The sequence below is a fragment of the Serinus canaria genome, chromosome 12, assembly GCF_022539315.1.
Source record: "Serinus canaria isolate serCan28SL12 chromosome 12, serCan2020, whole genome shotgun sequence".
In the NCBI taxonomy this organism is placed as follows: Eukaryota; Metazoa; Chordata; class Aves; order Passeriformes; family Fringillidae; genus Serinus; species Serinus canaria.
Genome location: NC_066326.1, coordinates 6141686 through 6162949, shown reverse-complemented (window position 1 = coordinate 6162949; position 21264 = coordinate 6141686). Strand labels below are relative to the sequence as shown.

The following is a 21264-nucleotide window of genomic DNA, read 5'->3' as shown; positions in this document are numbered from 1 at the left end:
GTGCCACTCATGGCATCTAAGCAGAAGAACAAACCCAAACACCACAGGGCCCTCACTGCAGCTGGGCTGCATTTGAAGAAAAAAAAATTAAAAAGTATGAAAGAAAAAAAGGGGCTGGGAGGGAGGAAAACAATTTTTAAAAAGTGTTTAAAAAAAAAGAAATTACTTCAGATTTTAGAGCCTGACAACATACAAAGGTCTTGGTTTAAGAAATCTCTCATGCAGGGTTTATTTAGTGCATGTAAGAACCCACTCCTCATCCCCTCTGACATCCTGAGTCCCCATGCAGACTGGAACAACACCAGCTACAGTGACTAACTTGATGGAGCAGACTGAAGAGGAAAACATGCTTTAGCTGTCTCTGGGAAGTCCAGAAACCTTCCAGAAACAAAGGACATACAAAGAAAAATCTCTCCTGATTAACAAGATAGAAACCTTCTACGCTTAAATGATAGTTTAGATTTCCTCCTTTACTGCATCTTCTGTGCAGGACAGACACAGCCTTTCCCATGCACATCACTTTGCCTTTCCACCCTAAGGCCATGGAGGGAAGGACAAACACTGGCAGGGTGCTGCCAGAGCCAGGGAGGACATTCCCCCATGAACACCCCACCCACCATGCCCTCAAGGGTGCCAACCTTCTGGAGGCTGTTGCTGTTGTTCAAGCTGCTTCTTCCTCTTGGCTTCAAGGACTGGGTTTTCATACTGTGTCTTCCGGTTGATGTGGCTGGAGATGGAAGAGAGAAATGAATTAGGGAAACCCTTTGTGCAGCAAGCAGGAATGAGGGCCAGGCTTTGGAACTCCTCTTTCTGAGGAAAAGAGTGAAATACCAGCCAGGCTCATCCAAAAAGAGTATTTAGAAAAACAAGCAGATTCCAATATCGATATATTCCAATATCGAGGTCTCAAGCAGGGATAGCTAATTCCTTCAAATACATTAAAGTAGTGATCTATCTGTGAAAAATGAGATTAAAGCAGGAAAGGCACACTGTCTGATTGCATTTTAAAAGACAGGTCTGCATCATCCCTGCTTTAATCAGATTCCCAGAGGTGCAGTCATTTCCTGGCTCACCCAAGTTCAAAACAAAACAAAGCAAAACAAACCCCAACATCTGTCAGCAATCTGATCAATGCACACAGGGTGTCTTAAAAACATCTGCAGGGATGCAGGCTATGAGCTGGGCTCCAAATGGATCCAAATCTATCCAGAATCAGCCACCAGCTAACACTCCCAGTGGAAACCAGCATTTAGTGAAACTTCAGCTGCTTTCCTCAGGCAGCTTTTGAGCACTATGGAATGTTGAGAGCCAATTTTTTGTACCAGTTCCAGTCCCATCATGGCAGACAAGGCATGCACTCAACAGAGGATTCACCACCTAATTAAACCAAGTGAAAACAGCAGCCACAGATGCTGGGGTGGCAGGGGCAGGGTGGGACTCCCTCAGTGGCTCATCAGCTGCTCAAGAACCATTTTCAGTAGAGATTTTGCTACAGCAGAGGAACAGGTAGACCTCAAAAAATATATTACTTTAAAGCCTGTCTTTGTAAACAAAGCAAAGTTTACCATTAAAAGTAATTGCTATTATATTGTCTCCTATCCAGTATGGCTTTATAAAAAAACCCACATGAAAACCAACCACATTTTCAAGTAATTGTGACAGAAGTACTCCAGGGATTAATATTCAGAAATTTTTCTGTTAAAGATCAATATTAAAGCACTAGAAAAATATTTAACTTACTAAATAAAAAATAGTGAGTTCTACCTCACTGAAAGTGAGCTCTAACTCACTCAGTGAAAAAGATTTCCCATTTCAAGATATCTTTGGAGGGCCAAGAAAAATTGATGACTACTTTAAAAATGATATAAACCTTTTCATGATACAATTGTCTCTCAATAAAAACTATTATGTAATAACAAAGTGCCTGATTTGAAGGGACAGAGACAAATGCTGAAATTACAGCCATCAAGCTAGCTTAGAGACAGCAAGTAAAATAAAATTATTGTCTTATTGAAGTTACTTTGTGATTTAATTCCATCAGTAAGGAGGGCCACAAAACTAACAGGCATGTGTATATAAAGTGACAGGACAATATCCTGTAAAGATCTCTTGGCATGGCATTTAATAGCTGAAAAATATTCTTGATGTCTTTGGTAAATAAATGTCAAGCCTTAATTACACAGTTTGCTAACCTTGTTTCCCTAGGCACAGATGGTAGGGTCAGAAACGAGCCAAAGCAGACAGAAACTGTATCCCATGTCTATTCTGAGGGCTATCATAAGCCATCCTACTAGACAGGAGTATACACATAATTAAAAATTCATTTTATGGGGTCAGTGATGAAGCAGAGCTCCGATCTCTGGTTTCCCAAAGGAGCAATCTGACATGTCGATAGAGGAGAAGCTGCTCTAATTCCACAGAGAGTCCCATTAAACCTGTAATTCTAGTCACAGTCACACAGCCTGATGGATGAGCCTCTGCCACGGCTGTTTGGTCACACCCTCTTCTCCAATCCTCCTCTTCTGACCCAGCTGGCTGGTGGATTGCTTTGCACACTCATTCTGTGACCACAGGGCTGCACAAAGCCCACCAAACTCAGCTAAATGCACACTCATTCATGTTCTCTGGATAGAAGCATTTGGTGAGGTGCTGGGGCTCCTGCACATCCCAACCCTGGATTGCTCCTGCCTTCCTTGAGCTCAGCCCCCTGCCAGGGCACTCCTGTCTCCCCGGAGCCCACTCTGGGGTGGGTGGGGATGGCCAGAAAGGGCTGCCCTCTCCCAGACCCTGTGACATCCCCCAGCCTGTCATGGGCCAGGGTCTTCTCCTCCTCCTTGGTCTGAGGTGTTACCAGCAAAGCCCAGAGTGGGGGGCAGGGACCCCTCCTCCCCCCAACAGCCCCACCAGAGCAGGCACTTACTCTACATAGTAGACACCATATACAGGATCTTCAATTTTCTCCCAACCAGCAGGCAACTCTGGAAATAGAAAAAGCATTACTGAAGCCTCCAAGGCAGGGTTTTTTTCTGACAGGCTCCTGCCCAAGGTGCAAAACTCACCAGCAGATCAGACCTTGCTTTGGGTATTTTTCAGGATGATCACAGCCCCCTTTGGAGCACAGCACGACCCCAACACCCCTGCCTGTGCCCCCTGTGATGGATCAGCACATCAGTGGGAAAATGCCCACTCTGGTCAATGTTTGATTTGCTTTTTGCACTAAATGAGCAAATGCTCAATAAATTTCCTGTCTGGGACTGCCTCAAGTGCCCCCTTGCTTTCTCTACCATGGCCAGTGGCCCTGGAGGGAGCACTGCAGGGGAAATCAATGCAGGAAAGGCCAGGGCATTTTAACACCAACCCATGAAGGTGGGTGAGACTATGAAGAGGGTGAGACTGGCAAAAACTCTAGCCCACTGACAAAACCACTTCCATCTTCTGTACCAGGGCCAAGCCATTTATGCTCAGCAGTGCAGAAAAGAGGATTTTTTTACTCTTTTGTTTGGGATTTTCAGTGCTCAGCCATGAGCCCAACACAAAACCAGGACAAGGTAGATTTAACATGTATGCCAACATATGGAACCCACCCAGGAGGAGCTGGCACAAGGGTGCATTTCATTGCACGGCACTTCATGTAAGAACACACACTGCCACAGTCACATGGAACAGAGATTTCCTTCCTTTCATTACCATAATTGACAAAAAACTGCTCTGAAGATGAAATTAACATTTTTAAATGGATCCGCTTTTGTTGCTGTTGATTTTCTAGACTGCAGATAGCACTTTAACTGTAATTAGTGAATGCAATGCAATCACTTCAGCATCCAACTGAGGGTTATTAAAGCTGTATGTGTTACTTAAGGGCCTGATCCTTGTGCCACTCATTTAGACCTCCACCACACTATAGACTGTGCACATGTGGACCCACAAACTCTGCACATTCATTTAAATATAGGGAAGAAACCAACACTGTTGGATAACACAAGTTCAAACAGCCCATGCAAAGCAATTTGTCAAAATTTGTCAACACTGACAGCAATCTATGTCTGCTCATTATCAAATGCAGAGGTTTATTTCCATTAATGGCATCAATTGCTGAGCCAATACAATCAACAATGCCCCAGTAATTAGAATAATGTTGCCATAAGGATAGAAATATCTCAAGACTGTAGAGGAACAGAATCTATACAATCACACATGGACTAATTACCCAAAGTTTATGTTTGTGTTCAAAATTGGCTGGAGATCAGATGAAATCAACTTTCATGGGTTTTGCTCCACGTGTCCCTTATTTGCAGATAAAAGGTAGGTTTTCCATTCTTATCATTATTTTATCCTCATTGTGTTTAACATCTTTGGATTCCTTGAGACATAAGCCATTAAATGCAAGCCAATGCTAACTTCTGGGCATGAAAAAACTCCATGTTTTTAATCAGCAGATTGAACACTTCAGAATTAGATATTCCTTTACACCCTGCAAGTTTATCTGAGAAAAGGTCAGAGAGCTAGAGGCCAATATTGAAAGTCTTTTCACAAAGGGAACTCTCAGGTTTGCAGAGGAGTCCCAGAAGGTGAGAGCACCATGGGACTGCCTCCAAGGGCTTCAGTGGGATTCAATTACAGCCTAGCAGGCAGTTGGGAAAATCACAAGCTGTTGTACCTATTTAGTTTGTTGCACTGTGGTGAAGGTAGAATGGTAAAGAGATCAAGCTGGGGTGAAAGAAAAATAAAAAGTCAATGAGGGAAAGGAGAAGTGATGCACAAATGCCTTCAAATGAGCTCCAGCAGTTCTCATGCTAAATATCTTTTGTTTTGGACTGCTAAGTGCTTTTTTATTTTTAAAGTTTAAGCAAAAATAAAAAATGTTTTCTTTCTTCTCTTCCCAAAAGTTTTTGATAGGTAATTTCTTTTTTTTTTCCTTCCCATTTAAAGTATTTTCACAGAAGATCAGAATATCAGTACTTTACTAACCCCAAAAATGGCACAGTGCCAAAATCTTTCCAGTTTACTATCTCTGCAGCTTTTTTAAAGGAACGAATCTCCATGTTTTCAGATAGAACAATATACAAAGCTGCAGCTTTTAACACATTTGTGGATGATTATGTAAATGCACTTTTCAACTCCTATAAGCTTCCAGAAGTTCTCTAAAATAAAAGACAATATTCTCCATAGCCATCCTGCAGTCTAGTTTCTCAGCTGCTTTAAATTATTCATCTCCTTTCTTTATCTCTCCTGCCAAACTGAAGATGACCCAGAGCATTAGATTTTATCACAAAGATGAGATTTCAGAATACATTTTGCATCATTAGGAGCCTGAGTGAGCCATATGGTTTTTCTTTTGGTACATCCATGCAGCACCAATGCAGTCTCAGAGCATGTATCAGCAGGTGGGTAAATTCAATGGTAAATTCAATCCAATATCACAATTTTAAGCCTTGGATAAGCACATGGATTCTTGTTGAGATGCTCTGTTATCCTACCCTACATACAGAGGGGCTGGATGGATTCCTAAAAAATTACTTCTCTAGCCACCAGGTATTTCAGCTGCAGCCATGCATTGAAGGGGCTGGAGAGGAACTCAGCACACTCAGCTCTTACTGCTCCCTGTGGAGCCAGGAGGGTGGGTGGATCCAAGCCATGCCAAATTCTGCTTTATAGGTTAAATTTTTGTGTCTGAAGAACAAACCTCTGCTAAAATGTGACCTATTACTCCACAGCTTTTTGGAAAACAAGAAGTTGTGAAAATGCCTCAAGTCTTAATCTTCTTATAATTAGAACAGAAACTGTTGATAAGTTAAGACACTAAATAGCTGTTGCCAACCAGTTTTTACTAACCTGAGTTACTATAACTGTACTAAGTTTTCATGCCCCCTCCTTAATGTTGCTGTAGCCAACTGAGTAATTTGAAAATTCCTTTACACTGCAACATTTGCACATCTCAACAGCATATTGATGGGCTGGGAGCTCAATAAAACTTATCTGCATTGAAACAAAGGGAAAATCTTACAATGTTGGAGCAGAACACTTGTGTATGTAAGTGCCTGCAGATCTGGGGTCAGGCTTATCAATTAATGAGTTTTCCTGTATCTATTTTTTTCAGCTCTGCTCTTCCACTAGTTCCTGATAGCAGACTGAAAGAAGGGTAATTTCTGTTTAATATTGCCTCTAAATATGCTTTTTTAAAACCTCCCTCTCATTTTAAGTCACTGGTTGTGAAGAACTTAGTGAGAACTCTTTGCAGATTGTTGATGTGCATCCACCTACTTCTGATGCTACTTGGTCTGCTGATGATCATTTGTGCAAGCTGCACATAACACTCATGGGCCACTAAAGATACTGCATTCTTCTTTAAATTGCCATTTCTTTCAAATTCTTGCTCTATGAGAAGTTAGGCATTTTATTCCAGGCATAATATTCAGAAGAACCATTTGTGGAGCAGTGTTCCAAGTCCACTGCTGGCTGCTGGTGCCGTGTCCATCACACAGAAGCAGGGAGCAGAATCCTTGCAAGTCATTACAGACAGCAGAGCTTAATTCTCTGGTAATACAATTCCTCCAGTATGCAGAACTATGAAGTGTAACTACAGTCCTTTTAAAAAGCAATAATAGTCCTGGTGGAAATAAAATTCTATGCAGCCTCTTATCCTTTCAGCTCTGTGAGTGCACTAGAGCATAGCTGAACAGAAATAACAACTACCTCTGCCATCAGGATAAACACAATGAGCACTGCTGAGATTAGATATCAAGACAGCATCCTTCACAAAGAGATGCAGCAAATAAAAGTGTACCACATCACTGAAAATCATCTGTTTATAAAATCACTGACTGAGGGAAAATTTTAAGCTGTTTCATTCACAAGCTCAGCTGAAGCATCCAATGTAATACTTAAACTTTCTGAATCACACTTAGCTTCTATTGTCTGGGAAATGTCTTAGGCCCCAGTGAAAAAGCATCATGAGCTACTTCATTTCATCTTTGGCATCTATGAGCTATTTCCTGGAGCCAGAGATGCCAAAGGAAAAGACCCCAACTTCTGCAGAGTCCAGGAGGAAGCGGCTTCGAAACAACTTTGCAAGACTGGGGCTCTCTAGCATTCTTCAAACTCTGAATCAGTAAGAAAAACACTGCAGATCTGAAGCTAGGGAAAGATAAATGCTTTGTGTGCTGGGGAAGTTTTGCTGATAAATTGCTCCTAGTGAAATAAAAAAAAACCCTGAAAGATGCAAAATGATACAAAGCAGAAAGTAAGTAATTAAAGGCTCAAAACAGTGCAGTTGAAGTCAAATATCAAAATGAGAGATGGATGATTTACCTAGTTCACTGTCCAGTTCCTCCGTGTGCACCCCTTCTTCTCCAAGGGAAGAGCAGGAAATGAGACAGAAAAAATTAAAAGAAAATTTCAGATACCAGCCCCAAGCAAGAAATTCCCTACAGCAAACAGCAGAACCAGCACTAATTTTCTACACACCGAGCCCAAGCTTCCCATTCAGCACACTCCAGTGATCAGAATATTGATGGATCTGATGCAGATAATGAAAGAACTGGTTCTTGCATTCTCAAAACATCTGCCTCAATGGACAACTTCCATGTCATGGTTTGATATGGCAAAGTCATGAAATTGTGATGTTCTCACTGTAGTGAGGCTTTTCCCTCAGATCCTAAGGTCCAACTATTGCAATCTGTTCTACAGACACATGGATCTAGCAGAAGGCCAGACCTGGACACTAATGAAGGAATCTGAGAGGAAAACCTTGCACCTAAACAAGGACTAATGTAGCAAGGTTTTCAAGAAAACATCTAAATTTATGTGCACACAAGGTTCAACAGACTTCCCTGTCCCACTCAGATGATTTAGATAGGCATGAAGCCTTGTTTAACTGGAGGCACAGACCCAGATGCACTGGTGAGGCACAGACAGGATTGCACCAGTTTTAGCAGGGCACCTGGGACAAAGATCACATAATTTTTCAAAGACACAAAGCCATCAATATTCGCTGTTGCTCCATTTATCATTATCTGCTCCATATTCATAAGTTAACAGTGACACAGATGATTAAAGTATTGCTTGGCCTATAAATAATAATAATGCAGTCTGAAAATGAAAGATGGTGACAAAACCAGAACAAAGAAGGTAAAAACAATCTTGGACCCAGTACAGCAAAGTTTAAGCCACATAAATGAATGACAGAAGCAACCAGAGGTTGTAGGGTTGAAACATCTAGACACCCAAAAAGCTATTTCCATGACCTCTCTGCAAAATATTCTACCAAAGCAGTTTTTTGGGACCATTAGTGTGAAATAGAAATTGCAATTTCCTTTGATAGCCTAAACAATGGTAAGCAAGTAAAAACTTTGTTAGGGACACATATCCTGTTGAAACAAAAGCACAAGGCAACTAACTGCAGCCAAACAAATTTGAAACAATATCTAACATTTTTAAAAATCCATAAAGAAGGTGGGATGAGCCTGGCAACTCACATGCACACACACACACACCCCAAACAAAACAGAGGAGTCATCCCACTGACTCTTTCAGAAGGACACACAGCAGTGACCCTTGCCAAAAACCATCCAGCTTCTATGACAAAGCAAAACTAACCTTCTCTCCTGTCTGTTTTTTGAAACAGAATTATTCTCATGTGCTAAGCAAGATTAGAGCAGCCAAGCAAAGTATTGCAGACCACTACTGTGACTATGAAGCAACTGGTTTAACTAGTGAATGTTAAAAATATCCATTAATGAGCAACTTGATGAATGAAGTGAAGAGGTGTGTGGGAAGATGAAATTAGCTGATTTTAAGGAATTGATAAACAAAGATGCCACTGCTCTCCAAAATAATGAACTCAATGAAATACAATAATACCAGCTGTATGTTTCTATTCCAAATTAGGCAAATTATTCCAACGTTTGCTTTATAATTGCTAAGAGGACAAGAGAAAGACTTTCCCTTCTGTGAGGAGACTTCAGACTGTGTAACAGAGGAGCTCAGTCACCCTCTGCAGCCTTGTGGTGCTGGCTGCTCCTCGCCTGGCACATCCCTGTGGTTTGAGGGTATCCTGCACTGAGCTCTAGCAAGTTGGTGACCTGCTTCCTCACAGCAGCCTGCAGAGGTAAATTCTCACACTCTGCAAAATCTCACAAGTGAAAGGTAGGAGAGGGTGAAACACTACTACATGGGTAAAAACAGCTAACAGCAGTTCTGGAGGCCAGAGTTGAACCTTACAGTGAAAAGGGATGGAGTTGATTCTTTCCTGAAATAAAATTGTGATTTTTATTAAGATGACTGACACCAGTAGGCGGTTCATTGTATCATGAAAACTGATTTTACAGGGACAGCACCAACACTGATAAAGGAAACCCTTCAATTTTTAAGAAGTGTCTACCATGACAGAACTGTGTTAGCCAAGATTGTGTATTTCAATTCCACCATCTTTCCCGGTCAGTAGACCAAAATTCCCTCACAGGTTTTCCCAAATATTTAAGTTATTTTCATAATTCACTTTTCCTTCCAACATCTCATAAAAGAGGCCAGGAAGGGACCTCCTTTAACAGTCCTGCATTTGGCTGCTCTGAATCGGACAGTGGCTTGCATTTCCAACATCTCAAGGAATACCAAATCTCAGTGCAAATTTTCCGTTTCAGAAATCTACACTTTCAAATGGAACTTGTTTCAGCAATCACAACACTGCACAGACTGTCAGCATTTAACAGCACAAGTGAAGCAATTGAGTTATTTCTGCTCAAACAAAGGAACAGCAACATAACTCTCTCAATCCATGTGAAGCGGAACACAGCGGAGCACGCAAAGACTCAGTCACTCCCTCCCACACAGAGATCCAAGAAGCAAACATGTCAGACAGCTTTGAGTCTTGTTCAGCATCAGTAGCTTTTCAAATGCCTTTGCAAAAACTTACTTGTAGCACCTCCTTGATTTTTATTAAATGATCTGGCACCTCAGTGGCTGTTTTACATTCACAGTGATTTTACAACATTATGGATATCATCTGTTGTACTTACTGAAAAATATTTTTAAAAGTTTTAGAAGTCTTTCTGAATACTGGTTATTAGAAAGAGAGAAGGAAAAGGAAAAAGGCACCTAGGAAGGACCAAACACAGAATTATGTCACTACTTGTAGTCTCTTACCATCATCTTCACATTCTTCTAGAGGCTTCTGCTGTTTGTTCAGGCACCGTGGATCTAGCCAAGATGTTGTTTTTGTGTTATGGCTGGAAACCAAAAATGGAAATACAACCTTTGTTAATAAAGCAGAGTTGAAATATCCATGACATAAAAGTATATATCCTCTTGATTATTCAACAGACCTGGAGGCATACTTTTGATTCAAAGAAACAGCTCTACAATTGGATGTTGTGCAAACTAGTCGACCAAATCACAAGAACTTTAGCATTGGAAACACAAAGGTAACAAGTGAAAATCTACAAATCAGCACTCCTGACTGGAAAGAGGCATATGAATGCTGTAATACTATAATATAAATTTCCAAATTTTTGTCTTTGGTGGCTTGTTTTTAATTCCCAGAGCTGTCTCTGAGCTAAAGGCAGAAGTTTCCCTTCCTCACTAAATTACACAGTGAGCTTTGTTCCTACAAAAGACCTTTGACATGTCTAGAGTTGACCCAAGCATTAGTCAAAAATGGTTTTGACTGAAAACTTTATAATTACACAAATAAAAATGTTCTGTCTAAGCCTTTGATGGAAGATGAACAGCTTTACTTTCAACTCTTCCTTTCCACAAGTCCCCTGACAGCCTCATGATGCCAGTCCCAGCAGTGAAGGTTGCATAGTAAACAGGCTTAAAATACATTTTTCTAGAAGTTATTTTTTCCCATAATTTCATTTGCATAGGCAGACAATCTGATAATATAATGCCTCTTCTACAACCTGGACACAACCTGCTAAGATATCCCTCCAGTCCACTGAGGTATCACTTATCTAGCTTAGCCTCTAACACTGCTTAACAGTTTTAAGTTGCAATACTGTAGTAATGCTATTTTCTTCTCCATCAAGGTCTCAAAGAGATTTACAAACTGAATTTTAGTCTCACAGCTGTCCCATGAGGGCTCTGTAATGAGGGCCATGATCCCTGAGGAACTAACAACCAACCAGAAAACTTGCATTGTACTGGAAGAAAAGGGGCCAGCCCTGCTCCCAGGATCTGAGAGAGTAAATAAAAGGTCCTTGTTTTACACCTCCTACTACCCAGCCCTCCCAAGGCAGGATGAGCAAATGTATTTAATCCTTATGTGACCCTCAGAGCAATTGATCAGCACCTAGAAAACCGAATGTCAGAAATCCAGCAAGTCAGGAAAATTAACAAAAATAAAGCAGAAGGGCTCTGCCACCTTATTTATAAGCAAGTCTGCAGTCTAGCTGAGAAGGAGGGTGGTGGGAGGAGAGCAATAGAATATTTGCATATTTCTTGCAATTTTGTACTTGCTAAGCAAAGGCTCACAACAGTGTAGTTTGCTGAGGCACAGAAAATTTAGCTAAACACCTTTCAGATCACACTCTCAGGAGGAAAGGATTGTGTTAGACCTGTAACATGCACAGATAACAGGGGACTGGGACAATGAAAATCCCATTAAAGCACCAGAGAAATGTATCTCAAGAACCAAATTGCTCCAGCTGGATCAGGACTGGTTATCTGACACAGCCCTGGCCCCACTGGACCTGCACTGGTTCTGTGCAATGCTGCTCCATTCAGCACCCTGACTTGATACCCAAAGCACCACAGATGCTGGAACAGACATCTGAGCCAGCTTGGGTCCACACTGCTCATTAGTTCACTTTCTTAATCAGATACAAACCAAACTAAATGTTTTCTAGGCTCAGGGTGTCCTTAGAATTAATAGAACTGCAGTCATTCCATGCTGCATCCACAGCACCAGGTTCATGCACAAAATCAGCCCCATGGGAGCATCTCCTCAAACTGCACTGCAGGGAGGGAGCAGGTGCTGCTGCATCTCACAGAGCTTCAGATCACACAGGTCTCTGTTACAGGCTGTGTTTTCCCAACACACACATGAGTCTCCTGACAAATTATTTAGAGGTGCTGCAGTCCTGCATTGCTCAGAGACCACAGACACAGCAGCCACGGGGGTGGGTTTGGGGAAATTGGTGGCGGCAGCAGAACCCCCGATGGAAGCACCTGTAAGGAAGGACAGCAGGGGCCCCTGTGGGGTCAAAAGGGGAGCAACTGACTGCTTGGGCAGCATTTAGTGCTCATCATCTGTCCTCCTCCAAGGAGGAAAATGGCAGGCTGAACAGGCTATTAGGCTGTTCTCTATATAAAGGGCAGAGAGTACATCAAATAACGAGGCACCCTGAGGACACAGTGAGGGGAGAAAGCTGTGCTCAGGGTAATGCACTCATCCTGGTTTCATCTGATGAGAATTTGCATTCTGCCTTCTGACCTTGTCTTACACTCAGGGACTGTTGGAGCCTCTTCAGGTAATTGAGAGTGCCCTGGAAAATGGCCTTTTTTGGAGCAGCCCTCTCCCAGCTGAAGAAGGGCTGCGGTGGTGCCCTCAGTCACCCAGGTCCTCAGATCTGCCAATCTTCTCTCATGTGTTCCCTTGCCACTGCAGCCAAGGGAAAACCTGCTCTTGAAACTTCCCCTGGCCTTGCCCAAAAGTCTCCTCTCCTGATGATGAAGCAGGACTGCTGCCCTCACAGCCCTGCTCCAGTGTAACTCTCCACAGGAGACAGGGCTAATTAACAGAGGAAGTTCTTCTGCAGTAACTGGGCATTGGCTTCTGGTATGGTTTCCACAACTGCATTAAACAGACCATCAAATCCAAAATCAATTCCTCAACCCCTCTTCTACTTGGCAGCTAAGGGTTTGAGTTTCAAAGGCTAATTGAGTGTTAATGTCTAGCTAAACTCTGTGCAAGACATCTCTTACACTAACAGCTCCTATTTTATAAGTTACTCCTACCTCAATAAATTTAGACAAGTATAATTTGGGACTATTATTTATGGCATGAAAAAAATCAATATCATCATAAAACTGCTGACAGCAATCAGCTCTTAGGCAAAGACTGCAGAGCTTGAGGTGTTCCAAACTTGCTGTGCCTACCCTGCACTGAACTGGACCTTTTGGAAGCCACTGGAGAACATCAACACATTTGGCCCCTTTGCTGTGACAAGGAGACAACACACAAAGTCCATCCCTGTCTCTGCTGCACTGGAGGAATCCCCTCAGCTGCTTTATGCACAGAATGAAGTCTCAGCCCTTCCAATTAGGAGCTTTCATCCCACCCGTGAAAACAACCGGCCTGTATTTTATAAGTGTCTGTTGCTTTTGTAACTACCCTCATAAAACAAGCAATTCCCTCTGCCTTGGAAGGCAGGAGTAATTTGGATGTTAATCCAATCAGGAAATGCAAACCCCCTTCAGAAGCAGTAAAGAACTAACAGCCCTGCAACCTAACTGTACACACTAAATATTTAATACACACACAAAACGCATCCACGGAGGTTCACTTTGCGCCCAAAGAGAGGCAGAGAGGCGGAATCAGAACAACAAAAATGTGCTTTACTCTATAAAATAGACTTCTCCGTTCTCCGTGTAGGCCATCTCCCAGTTTTCTGGCAGAGGACCTAGGTTATCCTCGGCAGCAGGAGGTAGGTACTGGGGGAGGCTCTGAGATGGGTCCGTGGTGGGGACGTGGGTGTGCCTCTCAACGGCGGACGCTGGCGCTGCCTCTCTCCCGGTGCGCGCGCTGTGCTCGTCCTGGTCACCAGACTCTGCTGCGAACAAACACACACAGGTACGAGTGACAACCAGTCCTTTCCTTCCCCACGTCCCTCCTCCAGGTCTATCCTGACAGTTTTCCTCTCCGTGCCTCTTAATTCACGAGACACGGCAGCAGATGGAGCGAGGGCAGAGCCCCAGCAGCCTCTGAGGCAGCAGGGGCGAGCTCTCCTTGCCCACACACACTCTGCCAGCCAAACCAGCCAGGAGCTGTGATCAGCTCCAGCAGGCCCTGCTGAGGTACCAAATTCCTCCAAGCTGTCTGAGGCCAGGGCTAGCTGGTGTAGAGGAGTTCAGTGTGCTTTCAAGCAGACTTACAGGTTCACTCCTGCAGCGCCAACTGTGGGACAGGATTAGGAGGATAGAATTTCTTGTTTGAAGAATGATCAAAAGAGATTTTACAAGTGCAAAATGTTGCCATAAGCTCAAAGTCAACAAGCTAATGGTGAGTGTCTTCAGTGCAGTGTGTTATTTTAAATTAAAAATTAAAATGAACGTCAGCCCTGTACCATGTGTCCACATGTTGCTGCTCACTAGTGCCTGTTCTTGCTGTCTGAGGAGGTTTAATTCAAGGCTCATCACAGTACCCTTCCAGTCAGAGTCAGTCAGGAGTATTTTATGCTGTATCTGGCCCTTCTCCCTCTAAGGAAATATTTCTGATGCTTGTATTCATGCAGTTTTGAGCTGTATCCATGAAACAATGCTGCTCATCCCCTCCCATCACTAATGACACTAAATGCTCCCCAATAAACAGGTCTGTGCCCTCACTCCTTCACAGAGAGGTTTTGGCAACAGCAGACAAATTCTAAAATGAACCCTTTGTCTACCAAAGGGACTTTCTCTGGCTCTTGAAGGTGTTGAAAATTTATGGCAGTACTTCCACATCCCCTGAGAACATCAGTACAAGCACAGCTTGACAATGCACAGAGCAAAAAACAGAGATCAGTGTCACCCTCTGCCGAGTCCCCAAGGAGTGGGGCTGAAAGAGCTTCCAGACAGGACCTTCCCTGCTCTCCACACCAGAGACCATGGACATCCTCAGTTCACAGCCCACAGCCCTGGAAACAGCTCCTTCATTATTCTAGTCTGTGGGCTGCCATTACCAAAAGAGAAGAGCACTGGGAGGAACAGGAAGAAAAACAGCTAGACTATACCAGTACCCTCAGTGCTTGCTTTTCAGCCCTCCTGGAGTTTGATATTTTTAGGTAGAAGATGACAACATAAAGAAGCGTGAAAGAATCATCGCCAGCTCAAAACTGAGAGTACAAACATGCCAAAATCTGGAATACACAAGTTACCCAGAGGTCTCCCTAGAGAAGCAGGAGCATTTTAACATGGCTAGCACACTTTAATGTGAAATAAGCATAAGGAATCGCTTTGGTATATGAGAAATAACTCTCTTCCTGGTTCTGTGCTCATTTAATGAAGGCAAGGGGCCAGGGTGTGATAACGTTGTGACAAACGAGCTGCATCTTCCAGTATTTCATTTTGCAAAGGAAAACAAGGAAGAGAAATGATGCTCAAGCTACTTCAGGGACACTAAACTGAGATGGGCAGAAAGGAAATTAAATAACAGATCTCCCACCAGCTTCCTCCCAAAATCAGATCTCGTGACAAAGGCTGAGGATGCTGTCATGTCACAACATGTGAGAAACCACCCTTGGTTTGTCAATGAGCTGGAAAGCAGAGACAGAAATTCCAACCTGGGAGAAATTGGGCTGTCTAGAAGCAATTTGATTTGTAAATGTAGCAGGGACCAGCCAAAGAGAGTACAACACTCAAAAGCCATTTGACAGTTTGGCCTGCAGAGGACCAAAACTAAATCTCAGCCTAAATCCTTTTAAAGCTCAAAAGAGATGTTAGAGCCAGGACATTGGCAGGTAGAACTGGCAGGACAGATCTTCTGACTCATCAGGGGTTGGGAAGGGAAATTTTCATGGTGATAGAAAGTGGTCAGAGGACAAAGGAGTGGGTACCAGTTATGGTGAGCTCCCAAGGCAAGCAGCTGGGAAAGGCTTGAAGGTGTGGATAATCCTGGCTCAGTATCTGCCTCAAAAGGAGCCCTAAAGATGAATTCAGTGCTTGAAACCGAGCTGAGGTAAGCTCTAACACTAACAAATACTCTAAGCACTAACAAATACTAGGCCAGAGGACATGGGGAAGAGCTCTTGCCCCTCAGAGCTTCACAAACTTCCAGTTGATTTCTGTGGAAACTCAATGGATCTCCAAACGTGTTTTACTCTGAATTTGCCTGCACACCACTTGACTTGAGATTGCAAAGGTTTCCAGTGATCCATGGCCATGGTGGGAACAAGACCATCAAGATCTTGTCTTTCCATGACCATCAAGACCATGGTGGGAACAAGACCTGTGCTCAGGAGGACACAAGACCTTCATGAAATACAGAACTTGCACCCATGCTCCAGATCTCATTCCTGCAGCAAGCAGCTCTCCATGTGCTGGGAGGTACCTGGAGAAGAGGACCTGGGACAGTAACTGTATGGGATGGGCAGATCTAGAGGGCAGGAAGGATAAAGGACAGCAACCTATTTAGGAAGGAGCAATAATTAATTTCAAATGTAACCCTGGTTGAGTCATTTCATACTGTTTGTAACTGTCAACCATAGCTCCACTGTTCCCTGACCTTTCTGCAATTAATGGATTTGAACTTTACCACCTTTTTGTCTCAACCAGTTCAATCCCACAAGGCTTTTTTGGAAAGACCCAGCTGTGCATGTGGTTGATCACACCTGGGTATCTGCCACTCAGGTGTCAGCCAGTTCTGTTTGACACTGACAGCTCTGCAGAAAACACATTAAAAACAACACTCCCTCTTCCAAATCCCCTCCAGAAGCCTTCCCCAGGTATTCTAACTGAAGGACAGCAGTATTTTTGCTTTACCTGTGAAGCTACTGCTCATTTCAGGTACATCATCCTCTTCCTCATTCTCTGTGTGCACTATGCCAGCATTTTGCATATCATTGTAAGACTTGGTTCGCTTTGGAGTCGACTGCTTGGAGCCAGACTGCAGGTTTTGCAAAGCATTGGTGGAAGTCACTTTCCCACTGAGGGGCTGGCTTGGAGGCTTCGGCGTTCCATAATAGTTACCTAGGCAATAGAGACACATTTGCATCTTCAAAAGAGAACAGTTCATAGCAGTAAGTTTTCTATTTCATTTTCTTAACAGTTCCATTAAATTTCAGTCCCTCCCCACAGATAAGTATATAAAGAAGCTAACACGTGCCATTCCCATTTTTGGGGGTGCATACTTCATCTCTACAGCAGACACAGAAATATTTCTTGCCTTTTTAGTTATTCTTGTCGAATCTAAAAGGAGAAGCAATGGTTGTATTGTTTAGGTGCACTGAGCGTACATGGGCTAAAACAAAAGGCAGTCATGGTGAATAGCAAAACTTCATCTCGTTACATCTGAATTTCAATTAGTAGCCTTTTTGCATGTGTGCACCCACACAATGCTGTGGCAGATCTGGAGTGAGCCCTGCAGAAAATAAAAAATTCATGACTGCTATCACCAAGAGAAGTGATGAAAGGCTCCATGGCCTGCTTTAGTACACAGGTTCTTTTAGGGAGGATGTTGCATTTGGAAAGCAAACACTATTTTCTCTCTAAAAGAAAACTTAGTCAAAGGAGAGAAAAGGAAAGACACCACATGGCACTGCTTTGTTCAAAGAGGAAATTCAGCAGTTGGGTCAACTTGGGTAGAAGTGAAGACCCAGACCTTAAAGCCAAGCTTGAAGGGACACAGATGCACCCTGGGTTATGCCAACACATGCTCAGAATCCATCACCAGTTGTGATGGAAACAGTGCAGAGTGCCTGGGCTGCCTCCTGCCATTTTAAGTGACCATGGAAGAGACACAGAATAAGTGCACACTCATTCATGCCAGCACAGCACAGAGGTATTTCACTGGCCTTGTTTCACATATAGTCCAGTTGTGGCAACAGTGCAAAATTCTTCTCTAAAACATACATTTATTTACATTCTTCATTGATCTCCACATGCTATATATAACCTGAAAGCATTATTTTTCAGTTTTTCAGCCCATATTTTTTCAGTCACTGTAAGAGAAGATCAGGTTTGAGATCATCTAAGGAACCTGAAGGAGCACAGGTCCATGGGAAGTGATGAGGTGCATCTGCAGGGAACCTGGATGGAGTTGCTACATCACTTTCCACCATATTTGAGGAGTTGTGGCAGCCAGGTGAAATTCCCACTGACTGTAAAAGTAAAACCAAAATCCCTTTCTTAACAATGGAAGACCTAGGAAGAGGCCAGCCAGCTTCACCTCTGAGCCTGGCAGGATCCTGGAGCAGCTCCTCCTGGAAAGAGGATCACCAGGACCCATCAGGAGCTGGAATTACCCTGACTTGCACTGGCAGAATCCATCCACTAGCAATCATTCCCCTGTGAGGTGAAAAGTGCAATTCTGGCCCCTCATTTGGAAAGGATGTTGAGATGCTTGAGTGCATCCAGAGGAGGGCAACAAGGCTGGTGAGGGGATGGGAACACAAACCCTTTGAGGAACATTTGAAGGAGCTGGGGTTGTTTGGCCTGGAGAAGAGGAGGCTTAGAGGTGACCTCATTGCTCTCCACACCTTCCTTAAAGGAGGCTGCAGACAGGTGGGGTCGGGTCTCTCCTACCAGGCAGCACTGACAGAATCAGAGGACACAGTCTCCAGCTATGGCAGGGCAGGGACAGGTTGGATATTTGAGAAAATTTTTCACCAAAAGAATAATAAAGTACTGGAATTCTCTTCCCAGGGAGGTGGTAGAATCACCATCTCTGGATGTGTTTAAAAAAAGACTGGCCATGGCACTTGGTGCGAGAGTCTAGTTGAGGTTCTAGGGCACAGGTTGGACTCAATGATCTCAGAGGTCTCTTCCAACCTCATCATTCTGTGATTCTGTGAAGGAATTTTCCACAGAGCAGGGAGCCAAGCAGCCAGAGCAGCTCCCAGCTCCGTGCTGCTCCAGCTGGAGTAGCAGGGCAGCAACACGTGCAGGTTTGTCTGAGCAAGGTGTGCTCCAGCCTGTACACAAGGACGTGGATCCGGCTCCGCGGGAGCAGCAGCGCTTTCATCTTCTGTTCATCATCTCAGAATCTTAAATGTACAGTGATGCATAATTTATGGGGAGAAGGAAATTACTGCTTCTGGAAAGAGCCTCTAATGGGTACGGAGGCTCTGCAAGCAGGTTGCAGTTTCTGCTAGAGAAATAATTCTCATGCTCTACATACTGCAGAACTGTTTTATACAAAAAAAGAGGCGGAATGGGGGAGAGGGAGTGCAAAGGGAAAATATAAACGTAGGTGGGCAAAAAGAAAAAAAAAATATAATTAACCTTGCTCCCATCTATCCTCTTTTTCATGAAGAACAACACTACTCTGGGATTTTGTGGTTTTTGGGGGGTTTTTTAGGTTGTTGCTTTGTTTGGTTTTCCAGAGGAAAATAAAAGTTTTCTAAGGATATTAACTGCTAAGCAGAGAGAGCCATGTGTGTGCCATACACATGAAAATGACTTTTATTTATAGCACTGCGCATCACTATTTAATGCAAAAGTTATTTCGGGTCTGTTTTAACTGGTTAAATTCTTTGGGATGGATGCAACAAGGAGGATATATAGATGTTGATAGTGTGGGTTTTATTTCCCCTGGACAAGAGCAAAGCACAGATGGCATCATCCCTCCTCCAATTAGGGAGAAATGTATGATTATATCTTTGAATTTTGTTCCTCTTCAGTTCCTCTAGCAACAGCAAAGCTGGAGTTCCTACCAGTCCACGGAGAGCTGTTCCTCAACAGAAAAACAGGCTTCTCTGAAGCATTTCAGGTTTTCTTACACCAAAACCATGAGTCATTTTTCAAACCAGCCATGGAACTAACATTAGTGAATAATTACCCTCTACTAAGTCAGTGTGCTGTCTTAGAGGATCCCTGTGAATATAAATGAGCATATAAAAAGAGCAAATACAAATTTGAAACTGAGTGAGGCTCTCCATGTGTGGGGTTTTTGGGAAATGCAGCCACTGGGGCTGAACTTTTCTTTTTCACCACAGGAGGCAGATTAAGCCTGAGTCAATATTAGAAAAAATCAGAGCTCTTCCTTCAGATTCCCACAAGGACAAACAGGTTGGGGAAATAACCCAGCTCATGATGGAAATCTTTAAAAGAATGCTCCCACCTAGCTTCCAGGTGATATGGAAAATGAGAGAAAATGGAAATCTATCTTTCCCTCATATTTGTTGGATGCAGTCAGCCCTATTTCTCTTCTCTAAGCAGTTATTTTTGAAGACATGGCATGTGGGCCTGGGCGTGGGAGCAGACACACTATTAGGGGGGACTGGTAAAAATAATCATCAAACCTCATGTTTCATCCTCAACATTGGAAATAGAAAATATTTACACTGTGACTCAGAAATCCAAACATGCTCCATTAACAACTGACAGTGAACAGCCCAGCAAGAGTTTTACAACACTCAAACTTGACATTATTCGTTCAAATTAAATCTATCAATGTTTATGAAGAAACATACATTTAAAAATAGGTTTTAACAGTGTTTTGTGAGCCACTTGTAAACCCAAAGAAGGGGCTAACTTCATAGCCAGTGTAATTTGCACTGAATATCCAATCAGCTCTAATTATTAACAGCATGTTACATGTGCATACACAAGCATCTGTCATCCCAGAGGATCCCAAAACGTTTTCTGAAGTCAGCACAGCAGTGAGGGCAGGACTCCCCGGGGTGCTGAGCTCAGGTGAAGCTCTGCAAAACTTCTGAGGATTCTGACCCCAACAGGATCTCTCTGTCCCCCAGACAATGGAGCTTTCCAGGACAAGACTGCAGGAAATTCTACTTTTCTGAGGAAATGCCAGCTCTGAAGCAGCCAGGGTGGCAGTAATGTCACATTCCCATGTCCAATTCCAATGGGAAGTGGGCCTCTGCTCCTTACCCTCCTCTTAATCACACTTGGATCCTGCCTCCAGCACCTGAATTAATAGCTAATAACAACCCACTCACTGCACAGATGCACACACCATTAACTGAATCCCTCGTCAGCACTTTTCACTAATCATTATTTTATTCAGTCCCTTGGTGCTTAAAACTTAACCACAGCTGTAGTTTGATGGCAGCATCTGCAGCCAAATCCATGACTTAATCCAGGCACTCTGAAGCACCACTCGGGAGAGTGCACAAAAATAACAATAATAGTGAAGAAACCCAAACAGAAGAGCTATTTGGAATGAGTTAGTTTCTTTTCATCTCCTTATCTTTAAGTGTAGGCAGCTTACACATTTTAGCATCACACACAGTAATGAGACTTTGGTATCAGCTCATCACAACAATAAGACAAGTTCTCATCATCATAACACTTCTTGCTCTGCCAATTCAAGCAGTGATCACAATCAATGAAAGCAATCTGCAGCAGCTTCCACCCTGTCCTGAATTAAAGCAAATTTTCTAGAACTTAAAA

General features: G+C 43.1%; 1 protein-coding gene across 31 annotated transcripts in view; it reads right to left on the bottom strand.

Annotated features, from left to right (window-relative positions):
• Positions 1-21264, bottom strand: part of MAGI1 (membrane associated guanylate kinase, WW and PDZ domain containing 1) — a 348628-nt gene that overhangs the window by 59370 nt on the left and 267994 nt on the right. For 16 of the 31 annotated variants that reach the window (XM_030228181.2, XM_030228164.2, XM_030228167.2 and 13 more), the window contains exons 4-9: positions 16675-16881; positions 13559-13769; positions 10141-10223; positions 7309-7347; positions 2921-2978; positions 639-727 (exon numbers count right to left, since the gene is read on the bottom strand). In XM_030228181.2, the coding sequence (XP_030084041.1) occupies positions 639-727; positions 2921-2978; positions 7309-7347; positions 10141-10223; positions 13559-13769; positions 16675-16881 (687 nt within the window). The remainder of the gene's footprint in view (positions 1-638; positions 728-2920; positions 2979-7308; positions 7348-10140; positions 10224-13558; positions 13770-16674; positions 16882-21264) is intronic. The other 15 variants (XM_030228171.2, XM_030228189.2, XM_030228176.2 and 12 more) reach the window with 4 other exon arrangements.